Genomic DNA, 26,139 nt, shown 5'->3' on the forward strand with positions numbered 1-26,139 from the left:
ACACGTGGAATTTATTCAGTTTATGTCTCAGATGTTGAATCTTGTTATGTTCATAGAAATATTTACAAATGTTAAGTTTGCTGAAATTAAACGCAGTTGACAATGCGAGGACGTTTCTTTTTTTTGAGTTTGTGTAAAATTTAAATGGAGTTTACTCTTTTGCTCTGTCGGTCACAGGATTGGGTGGGCCATATGGTGGTCAGCCCCTCGGAATGGGCTCAGAGGCAACATCTCAGGCCAAATATGGTGAGTGAGTTGCTTGTGGTGGGGCTCAGGGTTGCATTTCTCCAATGATACATATTTACAGGAAAATAATGAGAAACAGGAAGATAAATGTATAACTGATGCTGCCTCGCTTTGTGGACCTTTTTCTCATCAAGCTTTAGAAATTCGCAATTGTCCACATAATGTGGAAATTTGTCTTTGGCTTTGCATTAACATCACAGCAGAGTGACTCACAATGAACAGTAGTCCACTCCCTCTCTTGCTTCGTGCCCTAATACATTATCTTGCTCTGACTCAGGCATTGGGGGGTTGCCATTTGGTGGTCAACCCCTCGGGTTGGGGACTGATGGTGCAGGCAAGTATGGTATGTGTATGGTATATGTACGCCTGCTGCATCTACGGGTAACAGCCAAAATAACGTAAACACTTGAGGATTTGTATTTATTAAGGATCCCCATTAGCTGCTTCCAAGGCAGCAGCTACTCTTCCTGGGCTCCATCACCATTAAGGCAGTTATATACCATTTTAAATATGACATTACATTTCACAACACTTTTCACAACACATTGTGTTCACTCAGGCCACTACTCTACTATCACATACAGGTATCTATCTGCAATACAAAATCCATGTGTATGAGTGAGTGTCTTATGTGTGCTTGTGTGTGTCTCTTCACTGTTCCATAAAGGTGTATTTTTATCTGATTCTACTGCTGGCATAATTTACATGATGTGGAATAGAAATCCATGTGGCCATGGCTCTATGTACTACTGGGCACCTCCCATACATAGTCTGTTCTTGACTTGGGTATTGTGAAGAGACCTTTGGTGACATGTCTCGTGGGGTACACATGGGTGTCTGAGCTGTGTGCTAGTAGTTTAAACAGACACCTCAGTGCATTCAGCTTGTCAACACTTCTTACAAAAACAAGTAGTGATCAAGTCAATCTCTCCTCCACTTTGAGCCAGGAGAGATTGACATGCATATTATTGTTAGCTCTCTGTGTACATCCAAGGGCCAGCCGTGCTGCCCTGTTCTGAGACAATTGCAATTTTCTGAGGTCCCTCTTTGGGGCACCTGACCACACGACTGTACAGTAGTTCAGGTGCGACAAAACTAGGCCTGTGGGACCTGCCTTGTTGATAGTGTTGTTAAGAAGGTAGAGCAGCGCTTTATTATGGACTGACTTCTCCCCATCTTAGCTGCTGTTGTATCAACATGTTTTAACCATGACAGTTTACAATCCATGGTTACTCCAAGCAGTTTAGTCACGTCCACTCAATTTTCACATGATTTATTACAAGATTCAGTTGAGGTTTAGGATTTAGTGAATGATTTGTCCCAAATAAAATTGAAATATTTAGGACTAACTTATTCCTTGCCACCAATTCTGAAACTGACTGCAGCTCTTGGTTAAGTGTTGCAGTGATTTCACTCGCTGTAGTCGCTGACGTGTATAGTGTTGAGTCATTTGCATACATACACACTGGCTTTACTCAAAGCCAATGGCATGTCATTAGTAACGATTTAAAAAAAATAAGGGACCTAGACAGCTGCCCCGGGGAAGTCCTGATTCTACCTCGATTATGTTGGAGGGGCTTCCATTTTAGTGATAATGCCTGAGAAGCCAGTGTTTGGAGGATATATTGGCATGGGTGTTGTTAGCAGCAAACCATGCCAATATATCCTCAAAACACCGGCTTCGAGGCTATTATCACTTTTAGACAACGCATTTAAATAATGATTGACATTTTCATTAATGTTATTTCAATAAATGTATTCATACTATTTCATCCTTCCACAAGATATAGTCCCTAGTGTTGCTACCCAAACCGGCTGTTCGTTTGTTCTTTTGGTTTGGTTGCTAGAGACTCGACCCAGTCATTGTCTTTTTGTTCTGCATCTATGAACGCAACCCAGTCATTCGTTCTAAATGTTCCATTGCCATACTGGCTGGCAACGTTCTTATCCCTTTCTTGCTAGCTAGCCAACTACAGCTAACTTACAGTCACGTCAAAAAGTGCATTCAGAATCACACCAAAGTAGCTGCATTTGCATAAGCTGTTTTCTAGAGACATTTATTTGGATACGTCCATAACAATGAGCTAATAAGACACGATTTCGCCTGGCATAGAAAATGTGCACTCTCGTCAGGACACTGTTGCTCAGAAGAGCTAGCCATCAAACAGCTAGCACAATCACTTCAAACTCGAGCTGGAAAGACTACAAACTAGCTGCACTTCGTTTCGTTTTTACTTTATTTCAATTGAGAAAAAAAAAGAAACCCACACACTGCTCTTTAATAAGCTTTACGTATCGGCCTCAAGGACTTCGTCAGAGCTTTTGTGCTCACTATTTGAGAGACCGGGATACTAACAAATACCCACCAACAAACTTTATTTTTTTCCATTTGGGGAGGAATGGGAGAAGAGTTGTCAGACTTTACGGCATTCCTCAATGACATTGACCCCAATCTAAAATTCACTATTGAATGTGATACTCATTACTTCTATGTGGATTGAAAAATCAAATGGAACCTTGTTTACAACTCTGTATAGAAAAGAGACAGAAATAGTATAGTGCAGGGGAACAGCTTCCACCCTGAGAAATTAAAAAGGACTTCCAAGAAGCCAGTTGTTCAGATAGTCCTCTGTGGGAGTGGCATATATGGCACAATCTAGAAAAAGCAACGGAGATGCGCAATAGCTTTCTAAGAAGAAGCTACTCTCCACAATGTGTGGATGAAGCTCTTGATTTGGCATTGGGGAAAACACGAGATGAAATGCTACAAAAAAATAAGCACTAAAGCTAAAGAACACTAATGTTCACCACAACATATATGTTGATTTTGCACAAAGTGGGAGATGCTGACAAGAGGAACTGGCATGTTTTACCATCAGACCCAGCTTTGCCAGCTGAATTTAAGAATCCACCACTTATTGTATATAGAACAGGTCACAATTTCCGCGATAAATTGGTCCATACCCTCTTCGGAATGGTAGCTATAAATGCAGAGGTTGCGCACAGTGAAACAATATCATGAAGTGTGAATATTTCTGCCACCCACATACAGGAAAAAGGTTCCAAATAAATTACATTATTATGTGCTCCACCACCCATTACAGGTTGCAGGCACTGGTTCAAGTTTGAAGCATTTAAATGTATTTTTTTGTGGGTAGATCAGCTTTAATACTGAAGATAAATTGTAGCTTCCATCAATGTAACCGTCTGCATCATTTCCAATCCCCCATATATATATATATATATTACATACGGTTACACGGTTACATACATAGATAGATAGATAGATAGATAGATAGATAGATAGATAGATAGATAGATAGATAGATAGATAGATAGATAGATAGATAGATAGATAGATAGATAGATAGATAGATAGATAGATAGATAGATAGATCTATATATATATATATATATATATATATATATAGTGTGTGTGTACGTACGCACACAGTACCAGTCAAAAGTTTGGACACACCTTCTCATTCAAGGGTTTTTCTTTATTTTTACTATTTTATACATTCTAGAATAATAGTGAAGACATCAAAACTATGAAAAAGCACATGAAATCATGTAGTAACCAAAAAAGTGTTCAACAAATAAAAATATATTTTAGATTCTTCAAAGTAGTCACCCTTGCCTTGATAACAGCTTTACACACACTTGGCATTCTCTCAACCAGCTTCATGAGGTAGTCACCTGGAATGCTTTTTCAACAGTCTTAAAGGAGTTCCCACATATGCTGAGCACTTGTTGGCTACTTTTCCTTCACTCTGCAGTCCAATTCATGCCACACCATCTCAATTGGGTTGATGCCGGGTGATTGTGGAGGCCAGGTCATCTGATGCAACACTCCATCACTCTTCTTCTTGGTCAAATAGCCCTTACACAGCCTGGAGGTGTGGTTTGGGCCATTGTTCTGTTGGAAAAACAAATGACAGTGGGACTAAGTGCAAACCAGATGGGATTGGTTATTGTTGCAGAATGCTGTGGTAGCCATGCTGGTTGTGTGCCTTGAATTCTAAATAAATCAGTGTCACCAGCAAAGCAGCATCACACCACCTCCTCCATGCCTAATGGTGGGAACCACACTTGCAGAGATCATCCGTTCACCTACTCTGCGTCTCACAAAGACAAGGCAGTTGGAACCAAATATCTCACATTTGGACTCATCAGACCAAAGGACAGATTTCCACCAGTCTAATGTCCCTTGCTTGTGTTTCTTGGTCCAAACAAGTCTCTTCTTATTATTGTTGTTGTTTAGTAGTGGTTTCTTTGCAGCAATTTGACCATGAAGGCCTGATTCACACTGTCTCCTCTGAACAGTTGATGTTGAGATGTCTGTTACTTGAACTCTGTGAAGCATTTATTTGGGCTGCAATCTGAGGTGCAGTTAATTGACCATTTCTGAGGCTGGTAACTCTAATGAACTGCAGCAGAGGTAACTCTGGGTCTTCCTTTCCTGTGGTGGTCCTCATGAGAGCCAGTTTCATCATAGCGCTTGATGGTTTTTGCGAATGCATTTGAAGAAACTTTCAAAGTTCTTAATGTTCAGTATTGACTGACCTTCATGTCTTAAAGTAATGATCAACTGTCGTTTATCTTTGCTTATTTGAGCTTTTCTTTCCATAATATGGACTTGGTCTATCTTCGGTATACCACCCCTACCTTGTCACAACACAACTGATTGGCTCAAACGCATTAAGGAAAGAAATTCCACAAATACATTTTAAACAAGGCACACCTGTTAATTGAAATGCATTCCAGGTTACTACCTTATGAAGCTGGTTGAGAGAACGCCAGGAGTGTGCAAAGCTGTCAAAGCTGGTAACCGGTAACCCGGTGGCTACTTTGAAGAATCTGAAATATAAAATATATTTTGATTTGTTTAACACTTTCCTGCTTACTACATGATTCCGTATGTGTTATTTCATAGTTTGATGTCTTCACTACTATTCTACAATGTAGAAAATAGTACCAATAAAAACATTTGACTGGTACTGTATACATACAGTGCCTTGCGAAAGTATTCGGCCCCCTTGAACTTTGCGACCTTTTGCCACATTTCAGGCTTCAAACATAAAGATATAAAACTGTATTTTTTTGTGAAGAATCAACAACAAGTGGGACACAATCATGAAGTGGAACGACATTTATTGGATATTTCAAACTTTTTTAACAAATCAAAAACTGAAAAATTGGGCGTGCAAAATTATTCAGCCCCCTTAAGTTAATACTTTGTAGCGCCGCCTTTTGCTGCGATTACAGCTGTAAGTCGCTTGGGGTATGTCTCTATCAGTTTTGCACATCGAGAAACTGACATTTTTTCCTATTCCTCCTTGCAAAACAGCTCGAGCTCAGTGGCTTTTTCCGTGGCTTTTACTGAGGAGTGGCTTCCATCTGGCCACTCTACCATTAAAGCCTGATTGGTGGAGGGCTGCAGAGATGGTTGTCCTTCTGGAAGGTTCAGTGACCATCGGGTTCTTGACGAAGGACCTTCTCCCCCGATTGCTCAGTTTGGCCGGGCGGCCAGCTCTAGGAAGAGTCTTGGAGGCTCCAAACTTTGATGAGCATGGAAATTATGTAAACCATATCCCATGGCCGTCTCCGTCACCAGATCCCAACCCAATTGAACACTTATGGGAGATTCTAGAGCGGCGCCTGAGAGCGTTTTCCATCAACAAAACACAAAATTATGGAATTTCACTTGGAAGAATGGTGTCGAATTCCTCCAAAAAAAGATGTCATTCTGCACCCTGAACAAGGCAGTTAACCCACGGTTCCCCGGTAGGCCGTCATTGTAAATAAGAATTTGTTCTTCACTGTTAAATCAAGGTTAAATATTTGTTGAAAAATAGAATCTGTACCAAGGCGCATTGAAGCTGTTCTGGCTCGTGGTGGCCCAACGCCCTATTAAGACATTTTGTTGGTGTTTCCTTCGTTTTGGCAGTTACCTGTATGTCAGTGTACCTTTTTTATTGTTAACATTCTAAATGCATGTGTTTATATAATGTGTTGTATGCATGTCTGTTGATTACTGGTATGTATTTATCTCAATGTATTTATGTAATCATGCACGTATGCATTTAGTGTATGTGCCAGTATGTACAGTTGAAGTCGGAAGTTTACATACACCTTAGCCAAATATATTTAAAATAATTTTTCACAATTCCTGACATGTAACATCTTAGTAAAAATTCCCTGTCTTAGGTCAGTTAGAATCACCACTTTATTTTAAGAATGTGAAATGTCAGAATAATAGTAGTGATTTATTTCAGCTTTTATGTCTTTCATCACATTCCCAATGGGTCAGAAGTTCCCATACACTCAATTAATATTTGGTAGAATTGCCTTTGAAACGTTTTGGGTAGCCTTCCACAAGCTTCCCACTAAGGTGTGTGAATTTTGGCCCATTCCTCCTGACAGAGCTGGTGTAACTGAGTCAGGTTTATAGGCCTCCTTGCTCACACACGCTTTTTCAGTTTTGCCCACAAATGTTCTATAGGATTGAGGTCAGGGCTTTGATGGCCACTTCAATACCATAACTTTGTTGTCCTTAAGCCATTTTGCCACAACTTTGGAACTATGCTTGGGGTCATTGTCGATTTGGAAGACCCATTTGCGACCAAGCTTTAACTTCCTGACTAATGTCTTGAGATGTTTGCTTCAATATATCCACATTATTTTCCTGCCTCATGATGCCACCTATTTTGTGAAGTGCTCCAGTCCCTCTTGCAGCAAAGCACCCCCACAAGATGATGCTGCCACCCCGTGCTTCACGGTTGGGATGGTGATCTTCGGCTTGCAAGCCTCCCCCTTTTCCTCCAAACATAACAATGTTCATCATGGCCAAACAGTTCTATTTTTGGTTCATCAGACAGAGGACATTTCTACAAAAAGTACGATCTTTGTCCCCATGTCTGGCTTTTTTAAGGCAGTTTTGGAGCAATGGCTCCTTCTTTGCTGAGCGGCCTCTCAGGTTATGTCGATATAGGACTCGTTTTACTGTGGATATAGATACTTTGTACCTGTTTCCTCCAGCGTCTTCACAAGGTATTTTGCTGTTGTTCTGGGATTGATTTGCACATTTTGCATCAAAAAACGTTCATCTCTAGGAGACGGAACGTGTCTCCTTCCTGAGCGGTATGGCGGCTCCGTGGTCCCATGGTGTTTATACTTGCGTTCTATTGTTTGTACAGATGAATGTCGTACCTTCAGTCATTTGGAAATTGTTCCCAAGGATGAACCAGACTTGTGGAGGTCTACAATTGTTTTTTCTGAGGTCTTGGCTGATTTCTTTTGATTTTCCCATGATGTCAAGCAAAGTGGCACTGAGTTTGAAGGTAGGCCTTGAAATACATCCACAGGTACACCTCCAATTGACTCAGGCTAATTGACATAATTTATCAGAAGCTTCTAAAGCCATGACATAATTTTCTGGAATTTTCCAAGCTGTTTAAAGGCACAGTCAACTCTGTGTATGTAAACTTCTGACCCACTGGAATTGTTATACAGTGAATTATAAGTGAAATGATCTGTCTGTAAACAATTGTTGGAAAAATGACTTGTGTCTTGCACAAAGTAGATGTCCTAACCGACTTGCCAGAACTATAGTTTGTTCACATGAAATTTGTGGAGTGGTTGAAAAACAAGTTTTATTGACTCCAACCTAAGTATATGTAAAATTCAGACTTCAACTGTATGTTAATTATTAGATATTTCCTTTGTCTGTTTCTTACAGATATTTTCTTCACGTACAAGAAAATGCACTGTGACTATGCTATATTCTGCATCTATACACTTAGTATACAAAACATTAAGAACACCTGCTCTTTCCATGACATATGACACCAGGGGAATCCAGGTGAAACCTATTATCTTTTATTTATGTCACTTGTTAAATCCACTTCAGTCAGTGTAGATGAAGGGGAGCAGACATGTTAAAGAAGGATTTCTAAGCCTTGAGACAATTGCGACATGGATTGTGTACTTGTGCCATTCAGAGGGTGAATGGGTAAGACAAAATATTCAAGTGCCTTTGAACGGGGTATGGCAGTAGGTGCCAGGCGCACCGGTTTGTGTCAAAACACTGCTGGGTTTTTCACACTCAAGTTTCCCATGTGTATCAAGAATGGCCAAAGGACATCCAGCCACCTTGATACAACTGTTGGAAGCATTGGAGTCAACATGGACCAGCATCCCTGTGGAGAGCTTTCAACACCTTGTGGAGTCCATGCCCCGATTAACTTGAGTCTGTTCTGCAACTTAATATTAGGAAAGTGTTCCTAATGTTTGGTATACTCAGTGTATGTACAGTGTTTTTTTTCTCTATCTACTGTATGTATTTATGCATGTACTGTATGTGCCAGTGTGTGTGTATTCTATGGGTTTGCATTTTGTTCTCTCTGAACTTTGTCTCAATCGCGCTCAGGAAATGGTGGAATCGCCAACGCACCTGATGTTGGCAAGTCAGTTGGTAAATACGGTGAGTGCCATACATTTCTCTAAATCACTGAGAATATGTCAATCTGAATTCTATCACTATTATTTTCTAATATATTAATTGCACTGCTTACACAAACAGGAAATGGTGGTCTACCCTATGGATCTCAGACTCTTGGATTGGGTGCCGAATCCAAATCCTCTGGAAAATACGGTAAATTTATCAATCAAATGTATTTAATGAAGCCCTTTTTACATCAGGAGTTGTTACAAATTGCTTTAAACCAGCCTAAAACCCCAAACATCAAGCAATGCAGAGGTTTTAGCTTCCCTAGAAAGCTGGAACCTAGGTAGAAACCTAGAGAGGAACCAGGCTTGCAGAGGTGTCCAGTTCTCTTCTGTCTGTAAGGGGGCAGGGGGTCAATGGTTGAACCAGTACTGGTTGAACCAGTAGGGCTAGTTTTTCTTTAAGGTGTTTAAGCCAGGCCTAGGTTTAATCTGTGTTAAGGAAACCGGACCCTAAAAACAGGATTTAATTCTGTTTCAGGCGGGCTAGGCACTGGAATGGGAGGGGATCCTGCACCTGGAAAATATGGTGAGCTACCTCATTTCTATCTGAAAAGGACCTCTATAATCCAGACAGACCTATGCAATATCTGATGAAATATAATAATAATAATGGATGTTCTCATGCATGGTATAGGCCTAGTAAATAAAAAAGGTAATTTCTTATAGTTCCAATGCAGCAGTTTATATCTCAATATCAAATCATTTATGTGTAACAATTAAGCACCTTACTGTGATTGTTTTCTATTAAAGTGGTCAACAAGAAACAAAAATAGCTTCTTAGCAAAGATACATTTCTAGAATAATTTTGCTAAGGGATGGATGATCGAAATTTACAGAATTGATACCTGATGGAAAATAGGGGAGGGTCATGCTTTTTACATTTCAGTCAAGGGGAGGGTTTAGAGTTTTTTTTCTTCCAAAATCTAGTCCAGGTTAGGGTCCTGTTATTTGTAATTGATGACATTTCAATATTTCTCTGTTTTAGAATTAGTTGCTTACTTGGATATATATCGAAGTGTTCCCAATGCCACCCTTCATCTCTGATTCTCTGCTGGGCGCGCAATATCAAGTGCGCCTATAGCCTATTTAATGTGGTCTCAATCAAATGGTCCATAGCCTATAGGCTAGGAAGTGCAAGCTCGTAGAAGCACAGAGCAAAGTTATATTTCTAAGATAGCTGCCGGGATGGTGTAAGTAAAACCAGGCAGCATTACACACGGCAATGGATATTCCAACTCTGAGCCCCGGCCTGCTCTTGCTGATCAAAACCTTTTTTGTGTGCTGCCTAACCAATGGTGTGACGTGTAGGCCTACGGTGGCAGTTCAGGAAGAGAGTCAAAGGCTTCTTCCAATTTTTATTTATTTGGCCTAGTCCAAAAAAATGCACTATCATGCGTGCAGACTAACCTATAGCCTTTGTTCTGTTTAGTTTGAGAAGGAGGTTACAAAGATTTTTTTATTTAACCCTTATTTAACTAGGCAAGTCAGTTAAGAATAAATTCTTATTTACAATGACTGCCTACCCTGGCCAAACCCGGATGACGCTGGGCCAATTGTGCATCGCCCCATGGGACCCCCAATCATGGCCGGAAGTGATACAGCCTGGATTCGGACCAGGGACTGTAGTGATGCCTCTTGCACTGAGATGCAGTGCCTTAGACCGCTGCATGGCGCAGGAGGACCGGAGATCAACTTTGATAGCTTGCTACTACTGTAGATTTAAAAATAGATTTTTATTAAAAACTGAGTGTACAAAACATTAGGAACTCTTTCCATGACATAGACTGACCATGTGAATCCAGGTGAAAGTCATAATCCCTTATTGATGACACCTTTTAAATCCACTTCAATCAGTGTAGATGAAGGGAGGAGACAGGTTAAAGAAGGATTTTTAAGCCTTGAGACAATTGAGACATGGATTGTGTTTGTGTGCCACTTAGAGGGTGATTGGGCAAGACAACATTTTAAGTGCCCTTGAACGGGCTATGGTAGCAAGTGCCAGGCGCACCGGTTTGTGTCAAGAACTGCAACGCTGCTGGGTTTTTCACACTCAACAGTTTCCCGTGCGTATGAAGAATGGTCCACCACCCAAAGAACATCCAGCCAACTTGATACAACTGTGGGAAGCATTGGAGTCGACATGCACCAGCATCCCTGTGGAGTCCATGCCCCGAATAATTGAGGCTGTTCTGAGGGCAAAAGGGGTGCAACTCAATATTAGGAAGGTGTTCCGAATATTTTGTACAGAAGTGTTTTATCAGAGTTATTGACCTCACGGTAAGCCAGATTCAAGAAACTAACATTCTGGTGCTGACACTTGAAGCAGCAGCCGCCACACAATCAATCGGAAATGGACAGCTCATGGTGCTGAAAGTATGCAAATTCGAGTAGGCATAATTAATTTAAACCGTCTTAAATTAAAATTAACTTCACTAACAACAATGGGGCCTACCTCTGTGTGCTGTTAAGTTAAAACCAAGACTCGAATTGAGGGGGTATGAGAGGGTATGTCATAGACCTACCTTTTATTAGAGAAAATGGCAATGACAACAAAAGCACAGGCCTGCCCTTTGTTAGCTTAAGATTTTGAAGAAAATAAAACAGATCCGATTATATAACGTGTCCTACAATGCTTTGGTCCGTGATGCTTTATACTATAAACAAGCTGAAAATACTCGGGAAAGATGTGACTCAGATACGTAAGGGGATATTAATCTTCTATAGCCGAGGAGACAAACAATTGACTTTCCTTGGGAAGTAATCTAATTATTTCACTATCAATTGATTAAGCTATTCACTTTCTGTACAATAGATGGTTTTAAGGGAAACACTTGTGACCTTCTCTTGTTGGGTTAAAAATCACAGAAGAGTTAAGCAGTTAAAGCTGCAATGTTTCTGCTATCGTAGACCTACTCTGTCTGTGGTGGAACGGTGGGCCAACTTTTGAAAGTACCATGCTCAGATTCCTAATGATGTCTCACACAAGACACTGATTTGGCATTGGAGAAATATGATAGATAGATGAACGCATAGGCCTATCTGTCCATTCTTAGCCTGTAATTTCAGTAATTTGTGTGCTATTAAAAAAGGTTCTGCAAATATGTAAAATGACATAGAATTGCATGACATTTTTTATAAAAGGCAACTTTTTCTCAGACCTGGAAATACGATGATAGATTCATGCAATGCTTTAATTACAAAGGAGATGTTTCCACCCCTACTCTTGTCCACCGTGGTCTGCGTACCCACAACCTTCTGGCCCGCAAACCTGTGCTCTATCAAAATTCACACGTTGCCATGTAATGCTTACAGGACGAAAAACTGTTTCTAAAACGGCATATCTAAGGCTCTGGTCTGTTCAAAAAGTGAGGGTAAACAGTAGACATGGTGTCTGCTATTCACTTTGTTTTTATTATTATTTTAGGTATAGGGAAGGTTCACTCCGTTTCTCTTTCAAGCGATCAGGGAGGGTTTATTTCAAAAATATTTTGCTGAAGGGAGGGCCATCCATTTTCATTTCAAAGAGGTCTGATTTTCTCCATATAACCCTTATTATATAATACGTTCACTCCCTGAGTGTGGGGAGGGGAAAACTGAACATTTGCTGTTATTGTCATAGGTTTGGAACTCTTATTGGTCTACTAACTAATTTACCTCCTGATGATGTCACCAGGCAGGCCAAAACTCCATCCCACCAAAAGAGGCTGACATTTCAGCCGGTCTTTTCAAACCGCTCTTACACTAAAAGAGCTGTATTATTCCAACTTCATAGTGTTTTTGACTGCACTGGGCCTTTAATAACGTGAAATGGATGCAACAAATAATTAATTTCAGGCAACTTGGATCTACAAAATGCCTAGTTACAGGTCATTTCCTCCAATGGTGTAATGCAATGAAATCTCTCTCACCCTAGGATATGGTGCACCCTATGATGGGCAACGTCTTGGCCTAGGGGGTGATCCTGGGAAATCAGCTGGCAAGTATGGTAAATGCCTCTTTCACTTCTCCTTTGTCAGTCAGGTTGCGTCCCTAAATTGACTTCCATGCCCCCCCCCCCAAAAATTTTTTTTTTTACAGTTGAATAAAATGACATTTTCTCAAAATGCATTATATTATCATTAATATATTGCTACAAGAACACATCACCCACACCAGTATCTACAGCAGGTATTTTGTGAATGCTTCTTTGTATGTTCTCTGTTTGCAATGCATAAGTGCAGCAATTTATCACCACCATCCAACCACATCAAACCAGACCAGAGCTACACGCTCTCACCATTCAAACGCTCTTCTTACCAGTTCATTGCCAACGCTGTGGCCTATTTTATGCTCAGCAAGAAAGAGCAAGCTGCTTATCACCTTGAATATTAGTTTTTGTTTTTTAAAGCTCAAAATAAGTGACCAAAACTACATTGCTATTCCTGGGACTCTATTCCTGGGACTGAGCTAGGCTACTCATAGGCCTACAAGAGCTATTATAAATAGAAAGAGGAGAGGTGAAGAGAGAGAGGCCAGTGGATCTGATGTCATCTGGAGATTCATGAATTATTCAAGATGGGAACAGTGAAGACAGCAGGATGTGTAAATTAGAAATTAGGATCTGTCATTTGTAGGCCTACGCTCCCATGCTCTTCTTTTTTTGTTGCCTACAGTGCATTCGGAAGGTATTCAGACCCCTTGACTTTTTCCACATTTTTCTACGTGGTTCCCTCATTTCAGTGCCTCTTCCCCCCCCCCCCCCCCCCCCCCCCCCCCCCCCCCCCCCCCCCCCCCCCCCCCACCCACACCCTCTTTCTCTCCCTTCCTCCCTCCTATTCGTGCAGGCTATGGAGAGATGCCATACGAGCCTCAGCCTCTTGGACTTGGCCCCGATTCTGGTAAATCGAATGGAAAATATGGTATGGCTGTCTTTGGCTTTTACTTCATGTTCTTTCGCTGCTTTCTTTACATATACATTTCTTTACGTATGTATGCATTGCACTGGTGTTTATGTACCATGCTGTCTGCTGTTACTGTCGTGCTTCAAGTTTAAAGATAAAATATAGAAGTTTAGGTTTTTCTAAGCATACTGCACGTATGTATTGTGTTGTTCTTTATTTTGTGCTATTCTTTATGCCGCCATTGTCTAAGCAAGAGGTGTGCTAATAATGTATGCCCAATCAAACATACTTTGCTGGGGGTTTTTACAGGACAGGGTAGGTTGCCATACGAGCCTCACCCTCTTGGGCTCGGTCCAGATGCTGGAAAATCTGCAGGCAAATATGGTGAGACTCAGCAAACCTGGGGTGTATTAATAGTTTTTTAAAAACTTAGCAAAACATTTTGCACGTTTTGCAACGGAAAATGTTTTGCAACGAAAACAAGAGTTTCTACTTGACAAATTCATGTAGGTCCCGCTTCGTTTCGTTTGCCTCCATTATGTTCCTATTGAATACACCCCTTGCACCCTCCATCTTTCTGCCGTCTGACATGTCTATTTTCTCTGTGGTTGCCATGTTAGGGGCCGGTGCACCAGAATCCTATGCACCAGAACCTCTTGGCCTTGGTGGTGAAGGACAGAAATCTGCTGGGAAATATGGTGAGACTTTTGTCGTATTTCACATTGCTATTGTTTTTTCATTATAGTTCATTCTGTCATCTCTTCCTACCCATCTTAAAGCTACTCTACTCTGTAAAAGAGCTGCAATTTCTTTGTGAATCAAATACTTGACCAGTACTCTAGTCCTCACCTGTCCTGGCTTTTCTCCACAGGTAACCTTGGACCATACGAGCCACAGACCCTTGGATCAGTCACTGATGGCAAATCCACCGGACAATACGGTAGATACATCTCTTCTTTAAAGCCACACTTTCAAATTGTATATAGGCCCAATGAAAGGGTGACCATTTGCCTCTTGCTCTATGAAATGAATCAATAAGTGCTACATTGTCCGAACCCCCTTTTAATCTCATCTGCTCTCTTTTCTCTGTCATTAGAAAATCCTATGCCTTATGAGCCTTTGCCCCTCGAATCAGAGACTGTCGGAAAGTCATACGGTAACGGTAGGAGTGTAGTGGTGAATGGTAGATATTTGTTTTTGCTCAAAGATACAGTAGCCTGTTCCCAGATCTGTTTGTGCTGTCTTGTCAACTCTGTCACTCATTGACATGTTTGGCAATGACAACAACCATAGGAGTTTGCTATAGGCATATAGCACAAAAAGATGTTGGACCAGCCTAACATATCTCATGCATCTCCCAGTAGATCTGCCGCTTTCAAGGAGCGGGACACTAATCCGGGCGCTTTTAAGAAATCGCACTATGCCCTCAGATGAACCATCAAACAAGCAAAGCCTCAATACAGGATTAAGATTGAATCCCTACAACACCGGCTCTGACACTCATCGGATGTGGCAGGGCTTGAAAACTATTACAGACAACAAAGGGAAACCCAGACGCGAGCTGCCCAATGACACAAGCCTACCAGATGAGCGAAATGCCTTTTTATGCTCGCTTCGAGGCAAGCAACACTGAAGCATGCACGAGAGCACCAGCTGTTCTGGATGACTGTGTGATGACGCTCTCGGTAGCCGATGTGAGCAAGACCTTTAAACAGGTCAACATTCACAAAGCCGCAGGGCCAGATGGATTACCAGGACATGTACTCAAAACATGCCTGGACCAACTGGCAAGTGTCTTCACTGACATTTTCAACCTCTCCCTGACTGAGTCTGTAATACCTACATGTTTTAAGCAGACCACCATAGTCCCTGTGCTCAAGGAAGCGAAGGTGACCTGCCTAAATGATCACCGCCCCGTAGCAATCACATCGGTAGCCATGAAGTGCTTTGAGAGGGTGGTTATGGAACACATCAACAGCATCCTCCCGGATACCCTAGACCCACTCCAATTCACGTACCGCCCCAACAGATCCACAGATGACGCAATCCCACTCCACACTGCCCTTTCCCACCTGGACAAAAGGAACACCTATGTGAGAATGCTGTTCATTGACTACAGCTCAGCGCTCAACACCATAGTGCCCACGAAGCTCATCACTAAGCTAAGGACCCTGGAACAGTGGTAGGCCTGATCACCGACAACAATGAGACAGCCTTTAGGGAAGAGGTCAGAGAACTGGCAGTGTGGTGCCAGGACAACATCCTCTCCCTAAACGTGATCAAGACAAAGGAGTTGATCGTGGACTACAGGAAAAGACGGGCCGAACAGGCCCCCATTAACATCAACGGGGCTATAGTGGAGCGGGTCAAGAGTTTCAAGTTCCTTGGTGTTCACATCACCAACGAACTATCATGGTCCAAACACACCAAGACAGTTGTTAAGAGGGCACGACAACACCTTTTCCCCCTCAGGAGACTGAAAAGATTTGGCATGGGTCCCCAGATCCTCAAAGTTCTACAGCTGGACCATTGAGAGCATCCTGACCGGTTGCATCACTGCCTGTTATGGCAACTGCTTGGCCTCCGACCGAAGGCACTACAGAGCCACCCTAGTCATAGGCTGTTCTCAATGCTACCAACCGGCAAGCGGTACCGGAGCGCCAAATCTAGGACCAAAAGGCTCCTTATTAACGGCTTCTACCCCCAAGCCTGCTGAACAATTAATCAAATGGCCACCGAACTATTACATTGACACCTCCCCACCCCCTCCATTTGTTTTGTACACTGCTGCTACTCACCGTTTATTATCTATACATAGTCACTTCACCCCTACCTACATGTACAAATTACCTCAACTAACCTGTACCCCTGCACACAGACTCGGTACCAGTACCCCCTGTATATAGCCTAGTTATTGTTATGTTATTGTGTTACGTTTCAAAAATCTTGTTGAACTGCGCTATTGGTTAAGGGCTTGTAAGTAAGCATTTCACGGTAAGGTTTACACTTGTTGAATTCGTCGCATGTGACAAATAAAGTTTGATTTGATTTAATCTCCCCTTCTCAGAGAGAATAGGAGAAATAGCACCAGCACAACCTACTAGACTTGAAGAAGAGGGAAAATCTACTGACAAATATGGTATGAATTGTCTGGACATACATTGACTTAATTTATATTGTTTGTTTTCTGTGTTTGTCTGGACATGCATCAAAGTGAATTTATATGATTTGGTTTTCTGTATCCCAATGTATTTATTTAATCCCAATGTACTCTTTACATTTCAGGCAATGGGGGTTATATAAATGGACAAGTTCAGCCAGAAGGTAACGAAAGCACCCAGTTGTCTAGTTACTACACTTGCAAATCATGTAAAATGTTAATAGAACTTCAATAATCTCAACTTTCATTTGTCTATGCTCATACATTACAGAAACATAATTATATTTACATCAGTAGTTCCAAACCTAGTATTAGGTGTCTGCTATAGCAACAACGTTCTTGTACATGACATGACCAAAAGTATGTGGACACCTGCTCGTCGAACATCTCATTCCAAAATCATGGGCATTAATATGGAGTTGGTCCCCCCTTTGCTGCTATAACAGCTTCCACTCTTCTGGGAAGGCTTTCCACTAGATCAGGTATTCCCAAACTGGGGTACACGCAATGCCATTGGGGGTATGCCAAATAAAAATGTGATTCATTTTAAAAATACATACGAACATAGTTTTTTCTTCACATTTTCAAACAGTCCATTTAGTAAGGCCCGCGTCCATAGAGACACATACCAGCTCTACTGGTAGTACTGCTACTACCAGCAGTACTACACCTGCACCTGTCGACAACACAAGTTGTACTGCTTCCATGAGCACATCCAATGCTAGCATCAGTAATTCTACATTTGTTGTTAGCCCAGCTAGCATGGACACTGACAGTTGTGAATCTGATGCAGCCGAAGAGCTACTGCCCCCTTACCTGGAAAATCACCGAACAGACAGGGACGTTGGACCATCGAAGAGGTGCAAGTGTGATGAGAACTACATTGATTTGGGGTTCACTTATATTGGGAGTAGTGCCGTTCCTCAGCCAATGTGTTATATGTGCAAAAGTATTATCTCACAACTCGATGAAACCTTCACTCGTACCAGACATTTATAGAAACAAAAAATGCCAATTTGAAAGAAGTTTTTTGTGAGAATTAAGGTGACTTTCAAGTTGTAAGGCATGTATAAAAGCAACAGATACATTAATAAGAAGGGCCTAGAAGCGTCTTATATGGTGAGCTACCGAGTGACGAGGACAGGCAAGCCCCATACTATTGTGTTGGACTTAATTCTTCCTGCTGCCACGGATATGGATGGGACAATGCTTGGGGAAAAGGCCAAAGAAACTATACAGACAATGTCTCCATCAAACAACACTGTTTCACGACGCATCAGTGACATGGCAGGAGATGTTTTGAAACAATTACTGCTTCGTATACACGCCAGTGAATTCCATGCGTTACAGCTGGATGAGTCAACAGACGTGGCGGGCCTGGCACAGCTCCTGGTACATGTCCGTTATGTTTATGGGGGGGTCAATTAAGGAAGACATCCTCTTCTGCAAACCACTGAAAACCAGAATAACAGGAGAGGATCTTTGTAAAGTACTGAACAGCTTTGTGACATCAAATGGACATTGGTGGTCAAGATGTGTTGGTATCTGTACTGATGGCACAAAAGCAGTGAGACATAGTGGAGTGGTAACGCGCGTGCAAGCAGTTGCTTCCGACGCCACTTGGGTACACTGCAGCATCAAGAGGCTCTTACTGCCAAGGGAATGCCTGACAGCTTGCAAGACGTTTTGGACACTCTTGTGAAAATGGTTAACTTTGTTAAAGCAAGGCCCCTGAACTCAATGTGTATTTTCTGTACTATGCAATGTGATGGGCTGCGACCATGCTGGTTATCAAGGGGCAAAGTATTGATTTTTTTTTTAATTGAGAGACTAGCTTAAAGTTCTCGTTACTGACCAAAAGTTTCACTTGTCCGATCGCTTGCATGATGACGAGTTTCTCACACGGCTGTCCTACAGTGGCTTGCGAAAGTATTCACCCCCATTGGCATTTTTCCTATTTTGTTGCCTTACAACCTGGAATTAATAAAAAAAAAAATGGGGGGGGGGGGGGGGGGGTGTTGTATCATTTCATTTGCACACAATGCCTACCACTTTGAAGATGCAAATATGTTTTGTGTGAAACAAACAAGAAATAAGACAAATAAAATGGAAAACTTTGAGAGTGCATAACTATTCACCTCCCCAAAGTCAATACTTTGTAGAGCCACCTTTTATAGCAATTACAGCTGCAAGTCTCTTGGGGTATGTCTCTATAAGCTTGGCACATCTAGTCACTGGGATTTTTGCCCATTATTCAAGGCAAAACTGCTCCTTCAAGTTGGATTGGTTCTGCTGGTGTACAGCAAACTTGAAGTCATGCCACATATTCTCAATTGGATTGAGGTCTGGGCTTTGACTAGGCCATTCCAAGACATTTAAATGTTTCCCCTTAAACCACTCGAGTGATGCTTTAGCAGTATGCTTAGAGTCGTTGTCCTGCTGGAAGGTGAACCTCTGTCCCAGTCTCAAATCTCTGGAAGACTGAAACAGGTTTCCCTCAAGAATTTCCCTGTATTTAGCGCCATCCATCATTCCTTCAATTCTGACCAGTTTCCCAGTCCCTGCCGAGGAAAAACATCCCCACCGCACGATGCTGCCACCACCATGCTTCACTGTGGGGATGGTGTTCTCGGAGTGATGCGGTGTTGGGTTTGCGCTAGGAATAGCGTTTTAATTTTTTTATTTTTTATTTTAATTTTTTTAATTTTACCCCTTTTTCTCCCCAATTTCGTAGTATCCAATTGTTGTAGTAGCTACTATCTTGTCTCATCGCTACAACTCCCGTACGGGCTCGGGAGAGACTAAGGTTGAAAGTCATGCGTCCTCCGATACACAACCAACCAAGCCGCTGCTTCTTTAACACAGCACACATCCAACCCGGAAGCCAGCCGCACCAATGCGCCGGAGGAAACACCGTGCACCTGGCCACCTTGGTTAGCGTACACTGCGCCCAGCCCGCCACAGGAGTCGCTGGTGCGCGATGAGACAAGGACACCCCTACCGACCAAGCCCTCCCTAACCCGGGCGACGCTAGGCCAATTGTGCGTCGCCCCACGGACCTCCCGGTCGCGGCCGGTTACGACAGAGCCTGGGCGCGAACCCAGGTACTCTGATGGCACAGCTGGCGCTGCAGTACAGCGCCCTTAACCACTGCGCCACCCGGGAGGCCGGAATAGTGTTTTTCTTGATGGCCAAAAAGCAAAATGTTTGTCTCATCTGACCAGCATGCCTTCTTCGATATGTTTGGGGAGTGTCACACATGCCTTTAGGCGAACACCAAACACGTTTGCTTATTTTTTTCTTTAAGCAATGCCTTTTTTCTGGCCACTCTTCCATAAAGCCCAGCTCTGTGGAGTGTACGGCTTAAAGTGGTTCTATAGACAGATACTCCAATATCTGCTGTGGCGCTTTGCAGCTCCTTCAGGGTTATCTTTGGTCTCTGTGCTGCCTCTCTGATTAATGCCTTCCTGGCCTGATCCGTGAGTTTTGGTAGGCGGCCCTCTTGGCAGGTTTGTTGCCATATTCTTTCCATTTTTTAATAATGGATTTAACGGTGCTCTGTGGATGTTCAAAGTTAAGGATATTTTTTTTTTAACGCAACCCTGATCTGTACTTCTCCACAACTTTGTCTCTGACCTGTTTGGAGAGCTCCTTGGTCTTCATGGTGCCGCTTGCTTGTTGGTACCTCTTGCTTAGTGGTGTTGCAGACTCTGGGGCCTTACAGAACAGGTGTATATATACTGAGATCATGTGACAGATCATGTGACACTTAGATTGCACACAGGTGGACTTTATTGAACTAATTATGTGACTTCTGAAGGTGATTGGTTGCACCAGATCTTATTTAGGGGCTTCATAGCAAAGGGGGTGAATACATATGCAAGCACCACTTTTCAATTTTTTTATTTTTAGAATAAAATAAAAAAAATAAAAAAAATTTGCTTCACCAATTTGGACTATTTTGTGTATGTCCATGACATGAAATCCAAATAAAAATCCATTTAAATGACAGGTTGTAATGCAACAAAATAGGAAAAACGCCAAGTGGGATGAATTATTTTGCAAGGCACTGTATCTGGGTGATGTATTTTCTCGCCTGAATGATCTGAATCTAGAATTACAGGGACTCTCCACAACTATCTTCAATGTGCAGGACAAAATTGAGGCTTTGATTAAGAAGTTGGAGCTCTTCTCTGTCTACATTAACAAGGACAACACGCAGGTCTTTCCATCATTGTATGATTTTTTGTGTGCAAATTAACTTACGCTTACGGACAATTTCAAATGTGATATAGCGAAGCACCTGAATGAGTTGGGTGCGCAATTATGCAGGTACTTTCCTGAAACGGATGACACAAACTGGATTCGTTATCCATTTCATGCCCTGCCTCCAGTCCACTTACCGATATCTGAACAAGAGAGCCTCATCGAAATTGCAACAAGCGGTTTTGTGAAAATTGAATTTAATCAGAAGCCACTGCCAGATTTCTGGATTGGGCTGCGCTCAGAATATCCTGCCTTGGCAAATCGAGCTGTTAAGACACTGATGCCCTTTGCAACCACGTGAGACTCTCCAATACAACCCACATTGCAGAGTTATGAGCATCCTTTCAAGCACACCTTTTTCATTAACCTGTGGTGAGTTATTCACAATTTTCGATTAACAAATAAGGTTTCATATGTAAGATGGTTAAATAAAGAGCAAAATGATTGATTATTATTATATTATTATTTGTGCCCTGGTCCTATAAGAGCTCTTTGTCAGTTCCCACGAGCCGGGTTGTGACACAAACTCACACTCATTCTTATGTTTAATAAATGTATCGTATAGTTTGTGTGTGGCAGGCTTACAATGATGGGAAAAAAAAACTTTTGAGAGTGTGCTGACCCTGGTGCTGGTGGAGGTTTGAATGTTTGAAGGGGTACAGGACTATAAAAAGTTTGGGAACCACTGCACTAGATGTAGGAACATTGTTGCAGGGACTTGCTTCCATTCAGCCACAAGAGCATTAGTGAGGTCAGGCACTGATGTTGGGCGATTAGGCCTGGCTCAAAGTCAGCATTTAAATTAATCCCAAAGGTGTTCGATCGGGTTGAGGTCAGGGCTCTGTGCATGCCAGTCAAGTTCTTCCACACCTATCTCGACAAACCATTTCTGTATGGACCTCGCTTTGTGCATTGGGGCATTGTCTTGCTGAAACAGGAAAGGGCCTTCCCTAAACTCTTTCCACAAAGTTGGAAGTACAGAATTGTCTAGAATGACATTGTAAGCTGTAGCGTTAAGATTTCCCTTTAATGGAACAAAGGGGCCTAGCCCAAGCTATGAAAAACAGCCCCAGACCATTATTGCTCCACCACCAGACTTTACAGTTTGTGTGCTGACTTCCAGAGGCAGTTTGAAACTCGGTAGTGAGTGTTGAAATCGAGGACAGACTATTTGTACGCGCTACATACTTCAGCATCAGGCGGTCCCATTCTGTGAGCTTGTGTGGCCTACCACTTCGGGGCTGAGACATTGTTGCTCCTAAACGTTTCCACTTTACAATAACAGCACTTACAGTTGACCGGGGCAGCTCTAGCAGGGCAGAAATTTGACGAACTGACTTGTTGGAAAGGTGGCATCCTATGACGGTGCCATGTTGAAAGTCACTGAACTCTAAAGTAAGACCATTCTGCTGCCAATGTTTATCTATGGGGATTGAATGGCTGTGTGCTCGATTTTATACACCTGTCAGCAACGGGTGTGGCTGAAATAGCCAAATCCACTAATTTGAAGGGGTGTCCACATACTTTAGTATATATAGCATATCTCCGTGTGTTTCATATTTTGTTCAGTGTCAGTCTGGCTTTGGTTTGTTCTGTCTTGTTGTCTTTGTGTTCATCCTGATTGTGCATCTCCTTTTGCATCTCCGTGTGCTATACAAACCCTCCCCTTCTTTCTCCCCTTCTTTCATCCCTCTTTCATCCTGCCATGCCATCCACACCTCCTCTCTTCTATAAAATCCCTTAATTCTCTTTCCTCAGTTGTCTCCTTCCCCCCAGCTCCCACTCCTTGGCCCTCCATCTCCTATCCCCCCATCCCCTCATTTGTGCCCGTAGTGTCCTTCTTCCCCCCCGAGGCCCCTGCCGCAGCTGTTTCAGAGGCCCCACCCAAGCCTGTGGACACTGCCAGCCTCTCCCTTGCATCTGCGCCCAGCACCCAAATGAAAGCCCCGCCACACGGGCCTGACACAGCGTTGCTTCAGCCACCGCACCAGATAAACATTCAGCAGCACCTCAAGCTGCACATTCACCCGCAGGGCAAATCATGGCGAGGTAAAAAGTACAGTCCAAGCAGACCCAGCTTATGTTCATTAGGGCACGCAATGCAAAAACGCTTTAAAACGGTTGGCAATTGATAATGGAAATGAGAGTTTCTTATTGGACAAGTCCCGGTAGAGTCCCTCCCTGTTTCAGTCGTTTTTTTTCCCGTTAAATGCATATTGAACATGATCTAGTGCCAATGGAGTAAGAAGAGTGGAGCAAAGTTGAGTTCACATCACCACTTTGAGCAAGACACCATGAGCTTGATTGTATTTTGACTAAGGGATTATGGTAACCAGTCAGAAGTCAAATAGACCATAGACTGTATTGATAGGAGATTGGATCCTGGAAAGTAGAGTAGCAGTAAAGATAGAACAGCGTTGCACACCTGCTAGCTTCACATAGCTATTGCTATTGCTTTGTGCTTTGTGCTTTGCTTTGCTACCCCTAAACTCACTTGTTTTTACCTTTTTTTTAATACAATATATCCTGATTTAAGTAGCCAGCCAACCTTTAGAAATAACAAATACAACCTTATGGAACAATCCTTGGATAGCTTTTCAGAATTCATTGATAAATTGGCCCACATGGAAAACTAAAAGCATAGAAACCATAAATGACTTGGTAATAGGAAATACATTTATTTCCATGATAGCTTTAAAAAGCAATTTTGGGTCGATCAATGTAGATATTTTCAAATGCATATTTTATGTCACAAAATGTATATTTGAAATCTGGACATCAGAGCAATCTTGAGGGAATCTTATTTGAGTCAGAAAAGGATATTCATATTATAGGTAATCTATAGAAAACCTTACAACTAACAATCTCTTACCAAAAAATATAAACTATTGGAACCAAGATGGATGGAATGTTGGAACATAACTAACCGGGTAACAGTTAATGAAAATGTATGCTTAATCCAATATAAATTAATGTATAGAATGTATTATACAAGAGACAATTCACAAATTCTACAGCACAATGGCATAGTCATGTCTGAAGTGTAAACTACTAATGATTCAATAATTTATGCCTTCTTGGAATGTTGCAAAATTCAAACGTTATGGGCGGAGTTACAAAGATTGATGTTTCAGAGGTATTGAAATGTAAATGTATTTTTTAATTCATCTGTGTATATTTCAAGACATGACAAATGAGGGCGCAGTGAGATACCCAATGAGTTGGACAATAACCTTCTCATCAATTATAATTTTAAAAATTCTACTCAAACTGGAAATCAGCCCATCCTCCGGTGTTCACGCAATGGAAAGGTCAAATGTTTAATAATCTCAAAATTGAAAGAACGTGGGCGACGGAGAGAAACAAAATTGTGCAGTTTGAGGCCATGTGGCAGAAAGTGATAAGGGCACTGGAGATAGGGGTGGGTGCTAGTGGGTCTGGGCAGGTGTGATGTTTGTATGATGATAGTCATTTGTATGTGTATGTTGTCTATTGTTTGTAAAATATCAAATCACATCTTTAAAAAATATATACACTACCGTTCAAAAGTTTTAGAACACCTACTCATTCAAGGGTTTTTCTTTATTTTTTACTATTTTCTACATTGTAGAATAATAGTGAAGACATCAAAACTATGAAATAACACAGGGAATCATGAAGTAACCAAAAAAGTGTTAAACAAATCAAAATATATTTTATATTTGAGATTCTTCAAATAGCCACCCTTTGCTTTGATGACGGCTTTGCACTCTTGGCATTCTCTCAACCAGCTTAATCTGGAATGCTTTTCTAACAGTCTTGAAGGAGTTCCCACATATGCTGAGCACTTGTTGGCTGCTTTTCCTTCACTCTGTGGTCCGACTCATCCCAAACAATCTCAATTTCAAATCAAATCGTATTAGTCACATGCGCCAAATACAACCTTACAGTGAAATGCTTACTTACAAGCCCCTAACCGACAGTGCAGTTTAAAAAAATATGGATAAGAATAAGAGAAAAGTAACATGTAATTAAAGAGCAGCAGTAAAAAAAATAACGATAGGTGGGTGCCGGTACGGAGTCAATGTGCAGGGGCACCGGTTGGTTGAGGTAGTATGTACATGTAGGTAGAGTTAATTAAATTGACAATGCATAGATGACAACAGAGTGTGGCAGGGAGGGCAATGCGAATAGTCTGGGTATTCATTTGACCAGATGTTTAGGAGTATTATGGTTTGGGGGTAGAAGCTGTTTAGAAGCCTCTTCAACCTAGACTTGGTGCTCCAGTAGCAGAGAGAACAGTCTATGACGAGGGTGGCTGGAGTCTTTGACAATTTTTAGGTCCTTCCTCTGACACCACCTGAAATAGAGGTCCTGGGTGGCAGGAAGCTTGGCCCTGGTGATGTACTGGGCTGTACACACTACCACCTGCAGTGTCTTGCCTTTCAAAGCACTTCATGGCTACAGACGTGAGTGCTATGGGTCGGTAGTCATTTAGGCAGGTTACCTTAGTGTTCTTGGGCACAGGCACTATGGTGGTCTGCTTAAAACTGTTGGTTTTACAGACTCAGACAGGGAGAGGTTGAAAATGTCAGTGAAGACACTTGCTAGTTGTTCAACGCATGCTAGCAGTACACGTCCTGGTAATCTGTCTGGCCCTGCGACCTTGTGAATGTTGACCTGTCTGAAGGTCTTACTCACATCGGCTGCGGAGAGTGTGATCACAGTTGGGGTTTGTACGTACATCACTGTGGGGACGACGTCATCGATGCACTTATTGATGAGGCCAATGACAGGTGTGGTGTACTCCTCAATGCCATTGGAGGAATCCCGGAACCTATTCCAACCTGTGCTAGCAAAACAGTCTTGTAGCTTAGCATCTGCTTCATCTGACCACTTTTTTAATTGATCTAGTCACTGGTGCTTCCTGCTTTAAGTTTTCCTTGTAAGCAGGAATCAGGAGGATGGAATTATGGTCAGATTTGCCAAATGGAGGGTGAGGGAGAGCTTTGTATGCACCTCTGTGTGTGGAGTATAAGTGGTCCAAAGTTATTTTCCGTCTGGTTGCACATTTAACATGCTGATAGAAATGTGGTA

The 26,139-nt window shown here is 42.0% G+C and overlaps 1 protein-coding gene across 37 annotated transcripts in view; it reads left to right on the forward strand.

Annotated features, from left to right (window-relative positions):
• Positions 1–26,139, forward strand: part of cmn (calymmin) — a 69,737-nt gene that overhangs the window by 39,042 nt on the left and 4,556 nt on the right. For 21 of the 37 annotated variants that reach the window (XM_036946647.1, XM_036946644.1, XM_036946652.1 and 18 more), the window contains 14 exons: positions 178–246; positions 524–589; positions 8,678–8,731; positions 8,831–8,902; positions 9,236–9,283; positions 12,671–12,742; positions 13,581–13,655; positions 13,947–14,021; positions 14,258–14,335; positions 14,509–14,577; positions 14,734–14,820; positions 16,705–16,776; positions 16,923–16,961; positions 22,822–23,112. In XM_036946647.1, the coding sequence (XP_036802542.1) occupies positions 178–246; positions 524–589; positions 8,678–8,731; positions 8,831–8,902; positions 9,236–9,283; positions 12,671–12,742; positions 13,581–13,655; positions 13,947–14,021; positions 14,258–14,335; positions 14,509–14,577; positions 14,734–14,820; positions 16,705–16,776; positions 16,923–16,961; positions 22,822–23,112 (1,167 nt within the window). The remainder of the gene's footprint in view (positions 1–177; positions 247–523; positions 590–8,677; positions 8,732–8,830; positions 8,903–9,235; positions 9,284–12,670; positions 12,743–13,580; positions 13,656–13,946; positions 14,022–14,257; positions 14,336–14,508; positions 14,578–14,733; positions 14,821–16,704; positions 16,777–16,922; positions 16,962–22,821; positions 23,113–26,139) is intronic. The other 16 variants (XM_036946657.1, XM_036946674.1, XM_036946650.1 and 13 more) reach the window with 12 other exon arrangements.

This window comes from Oncorhynchus mykiss, chromosome 16 (genome assembly GCF_013265735.2).
Source record: "Oncorhynchus mykiss isolate Arlee chromosome 16, USDA_OmykA_1.1, whole genome shotgun sequence".
Classification (NCBI taxonomy): domain Eukaryota; kingdom Metazoa; phylum Chordata; class Actinopteri; order Salmoniformes; family Salmonidae; genus Oncorhynchus; species Oncorhynchus mykiss.